The sequence below is a fragment of the Salarias fasciatus genome, chromosome 20 (assembly GCF_902148845.1).
Source record: "Salarias fasciatus chromosome 20, fSalaFa1.1, whole genome shotgun sequence".
In the NCBI taxonomy this organism is placed as follows: Eukaryota; Metazoa; Chordata; class Actinopteri; order Blenniiformes; family Blenniidae; genus Salarias; species Salarias fasciatus.
The window spans coordinates 2,443,271-2,448,525 of NC_043764.1; the positions used below are offsets into that span (position 1 = coordinate 2,443,271).

A 5,255-nucleotide genomic window follows, 5' to 3' on the forward strand; every position below is an offset into this window, starting at 1 on the left:
TCTCATTGAAATGATTATGAACCTATACAGTTCAGAAAGATACAAATTCACCACAATTATGTTACATTTACTGCATTTAAACTGCAGTCAACACATAAATCATCAATGGAGATTCATCACATTCAAACCTCACTATTCATTCTATCACAAAGGATACCTGTATTTAACAGCTTTAACATGAACTCTTTCATTAAATATATGATTTTTTTCTATTATTCCAACATTTTTTTAAATATTTTCTGTCATGTAAATATATTTGATACACTTCTGTTTGTTATTTCACTTTTTATTTCCATTTAGATTATATCCTTTTGTATATAGACTGTATCAGTCTCTCTTCATTCTTACTATATGAGTCCTCTGGAGATGCTGCGCTGGAGAATGGATGATCTCCACCATTAAGACCCAGATCTTGTTGTCAGAGTTATATCGTTATGTACTGAACGAGGTGGAACCTCTGCAGAAGCCCGTCGAGCCTCGTTTCCTCTGCACTATGTTTTTTCATGTGTGCTAAATAAACTCAACCCAAAACTCTCCTTTACTCATTTTTCACGATATGAGTCTATTTAGCTACTTTAGACATCTTAAGCACACAGAAAAGCTGTGCTAGAAAATATTATGGCGATGTATTCATCCGGGCTGCTCATCCCACAGATGCATGGTCCTCAAAAGTGAGGCTCCATTTTGATCAGAAATAAAGAGGATTTCCAGTAGTCTGGTATTTACAGCCAAGAATTATCAAAGCAACAAAGATTTAATCTAAAAGAAAACAAGCTCACGTTTCTTTATTTTCTGTGTTTACGTATCTTCCTGCTCGTGAAGCTGGATTTCTTGTGGTTGTCAAGGTAACATATTTAAACACATTTAAATAAAAATAAAAATGATCAGAAGCAACAGTTTGGACCCATAAGTTACACCTCGACGTCTCTTCTAAGTTTATTTTTATTTTGAACTTCATTTTGCTGAAAAGGTGAGAGAACTTTAACTTCTTCAGCTTGATGTTGAACTTTAGATAAATCTGAGAGACCAGCAGCAGTTTGAAGATTTAAATCGTCTCGTTTTTCACAGCGCTGATTCCACAACATTTCAGGATGAAGAGGCTCCCTCAGAGTTTTTACGTTACTGGCTGCCCTCTAGTGGCCAAAAGGGGGGAATGCGCTTCAGCGCCAAACACTGAACTGGATGTTTCAGTAAAACTGTTGACTTGATTGGAGGATTTGTCTTTTCTGCAGGTTGATCAGGATGATCAGTGCGTCCGACAGGCTTCACCTCCTGCTCCACCTGCTCCACCTGCTGGCCCCGGGGCTCCTGCAGGAGGTGGACGAGGAGCCGCTGGAGGTGATCACCGACAGCTCCCCCTGCAGCGCCACCTGTGGGCTGGGCGTCAGGACGCAGACCCTGTGCCGGCTGCGGGACAGCGAGGCCGCTGTGGAGGAACGGAAGGGCAGCGACGGCGGAGCCGAGGTGAGGCGGTGCCGGTTCCCAGCGTGGGGTCGGGGGTCCGCCTTCGGGCCGCGTTTACACCACGTTTCACATGGAAACGCATCGCGTCAGAAACGTTTTGTGGTTTCACTGCAAAAAAAGCAACTTTTTCAGTGGAAACAAACCAACAAAACGCGACCAGAGTTCAGCATTTTCACTTGAACTTGTTTTCTTGTGTGTGTGTGTGTGTGTGTGTGTGTGTGTGTGTGTGTGTGTGTGTGTGTGTGTGTGTGTGGAAGGTGTCGGAGGCATGTCGTGTCCGGACCGTGAGGTGTCTGGAGTCCTGGCAGTGTGGACTCAGGACCAGGACCGTCGCCGCCGGACAGACGCTGGAGCTGGACTGTCTGGGAGAAGTGATGGAGGCGATGGGGAGGTTCTCCTGGAGGTCGGTCTCACACACACACACACACACACACGCACAGTCTTGTATTTCTATCCTTGTGGGGACCGTCAATTGACTCCCATTCATGTCTAGCCCCTAACCCTGACCCTTACCCTAACCCTAACCCACACCAAAACAAAGCCTAACGCTAAAGAAATGTTTTTGCACTTTTACTTTTTTCAGTAACAACAACATGGTCAAGAAAACACTGTTTCTCCTACTGAGGACCGGAAAAAGGTCCCCACAAGGCACGTTGTTCCACGTTTTGCTATCCTTGTGGGGACATTTGGCCCCGACAAGGATAGAAATACAAGAACACACACACACACACACACACACACACTCACACACTCACACACTCAGCTCAGAAAGGCGCCGCTGTGCTCGCAGGGTGTCGTGGCGTTACGCTCGAGGCGTCGTCAGCTCGGACGATTCTCTGTTCGCCGGCCTGGAGGCTCCCCGGCTGGACCGGCTGGTCCTGGACCCAGTCCGGGAGGACGACGCAGGTGTCGTCTCCATGGATCAGCAGTGTGTGTGTGTGTGTGTGTGTATGTTGCCTGTCAGGTAAAGACAGGGTCCTCATCCTTTTTCAGGGACGTATCGCTGCGACGTCCAGGACGCCGCCTTCCGCCGGGTGAAGCGGGTTTACTGGGGGGTCCGGGTTCTGCCCGCCGGGGTCCTGGACCTGGACTACGACCGCTCTCTGTCCCGGTGGAACCAGGCGCCGCGCCGGCAGACCCAGACGGCGCCGCGCCTGAACTTCCTTTACATGGTACTGATTCGCCCCCGCCGTGTTTCAGGCCCCGATCACATGACAGGATGAACGAGTGAAACCAGACTGTCTGTTCACATGACAGGATGAACAAGTGAAACCAGACTGTTCACATGACAGGATGAACGAGTGAAACCAGACTGTTCACATGACAGGATGAACGAGTGAAACCAGACTGTTCACATGACAGGATGAACGAGTGAAACAGACTGTTCACATGACAGAATGAACGAGTGAAACCAGACTGTCTGTTCACATGAAAGGATAAACGAGTGAAACAGATTGTTCACATGACAGAATGAACGAGTGAAACTATCAGACTATCTGTTCGAAGGCCAGGATGAACAAGTGAAAGCATCTGTTCAGTAGGAATAACTGAAAGCATCCGTCATGTATGAATGAGTGAAATCATGCGTTCACAGCCGTCCTGTCTCTCAGATGCTGGTCAGCCTGGCCTCGTCTCTCCTCCTCACTGGACTGGTTCTCCTGGCTCTGGAGGTGAGGAGGAGGAGGAGGAGGAAGGTCTGCTGCAGGAACGCCTCCGCCCCGCCGTAGGAACGTCAGCGATTCACCATTTCACCCGCACAACTCACCATCTCACCCGCACAGCTCATTAAAAATGGCCGAACTGAGAAATAGAAGTCTGCAGTGTGAAAGTTTCACATATGTGTGTTCAGAGAAACAGTCCGAATCCCGGGTTCATGAGGGAAAAGGCTCTGAAGGATGCGACTGGTCTTGATCCTCAGCATCCTGTGATCCGCTGCCACACATCGACACACTACATCACGTCTACTTTGATTTTTTTATGCAGAACCTCGGTTCAACTCTGGTTGTTCTTTCTGAAAGTGCTATTTAAACACAGTGGAGTTGAGTTTCATCCTATTTTCAAGTGAAAACTTGAACCTTTGTTGCATTGTGTGTGTCGGATTACACAGCGATGTCTAGATTCACTGAAAATACAAAAATCTGGAAATGCCTCCCAAGGTGGAACTTTTTGTAAACACTCCAACTGTAAACCGGGGAATCACAACTTTATGTGAATTCTGACCGAAGTCAATTCATCATCAGATTTTATAAGAAGCCTATTTGATAAAAAAAGATCAATCAATCAATCAAATTTTATTTCTAAAGCGCCTTCCAACCGCCAAAAGGAGCACAAGGTGCTTAACAGACTAAAATAAAATAAAAAAGTAAAAACACTTTAAGAAACACAGTACTGAAAGGGGCTAAATATCAAACGCTAAATGAAAAAAACTGCGTTTTCAGATGACATTTAAAGACATTAAGTTCAGTGACAGACTTTAAATGCAGAGGAAGAGAGTTCCAGAGCTTCGGGCCAAGAACAGCAAAAGAGCGGTCACCAAACTTTCTATGTCTTGCCCTGGGGACGACTAAGGAGGTGTGGCTCGATGAGCGTAGTGTCCTGGCAGGTTGATAAATTTCCAACAGCTCTGAGATGTTGGGTGGGGAGGGCATGCCCATTTATAGCCATAAACACAAACACCAGAATCTTGTATTGGACTTGAAACCGCACTGGCAGCCAGTGGAGAGCTTGAGGGACCGGAGTAATGTGTGAGTATTTTGAGGAGTTGGAGATGAGACGAGCGGTTGCGTTCTGAACCAACTGAAGTTTATGGAGGAGTGAGAGATTAAGTCCAGCGTAAAGGGCGTTACAATAGTCAAGCCTTGAGCTGATGGAAGCATGAGCAGCCTTCTCTAAATCTGCCCGGGACAGGAATGGCTTAAAGGTTGTATAGAGGATTTTCCATGGAGAGAGAAATCCAGTGACAGTTAGTCCTTTTTGAAATGCTGCGCATGCGTGACCTACACCCCCTCCTCCCCTGCTCTCTCCGGAGGAACGTCTCCTCCTTACGCAGAAAGTAGCATGTAGCAACTTAGCATCATAGCGCTCACATATAGCTACCAAGGTGTCCTTTTGAACAACACAAACACAGCCAATATGAGTAAAATCCTGCACTTGTGCCAAATCCTGTCCCTGAGCCGTCCCTGGTCTCGGGTGGATCAGAGGAGGACGGGGAGGTTTGTGTGGAGCTGCAGGACTGGAGCAGACGCTGGAGCTCACAGCTGATCTGTGTGGCTGCAGCATGCAGACGTAAACAAAGCCACCCCCTCCTCCTCTCACTCTCCGGACTTTTTCATACAAGTGTTGTTTTAACATTAAAATATACATTTTCGCCAAATGGCAGCACGTTGCAGCTATGATTAAGAAAAATTGTCTCAAGTCTACAGGTGAAAAGGTGTTGATTGTGGCAGCAGAGCCTAGCAGGGGTGAAGCGGGGTGGAGCGCGTAGGGAAGTGTTGTGCCGACAACAGGAGGGGGGTACGTAAAGTGCGTAGGAGCATGACAGTTATGCTAAAAATGTAGAGAAGTTGATTGACATGTCAGAAAACCAATAGATAACGAGGCTACCTCGTTATTGATTGGCTAAAATAATGTTGGTTTTACAACCTCCAGAGTTGATTAATGTTTATGATTTTTTTTTATCATGATAAAAACAAGGCTACTACAGCTTAGTGATGTCATTTTTTAGCTTTAATTCATTTTTGCTAGTAATAAAGATCTTCTATACAACCTTTAACTCTGCTCAGAAGCCTTAG

The 5,255-nt window shown here is 46.4% G+C and overlaps 1 protein-coding gene across 1 annotated transcript; it reads left to right on the plus strand.

Moving 5' to 3' along the window:
* Positions 1-1,242: 1,242 nt before the first annotated feature.
* tmem81 (transmembrane protein 81) lies at positions 1,243-3,191 on the plus strand. The gene is made up of 5 exons (XM_030119076.1): positions 1,243-1,464; positions 1,722-1,867; positions 2,255-2,370; positions 2,458-2,636; positions 3,075-3,191. Exons 1-5 carry the CDS (start codon positions 1,243-1,245, stop codon positions 3,189-3,191), a joined length of 780 nt encoding a protein of 259 aa, XP_029974936.1.
* Positions 3,192-5,255: the final 2,064 nt, after the last annotated feature.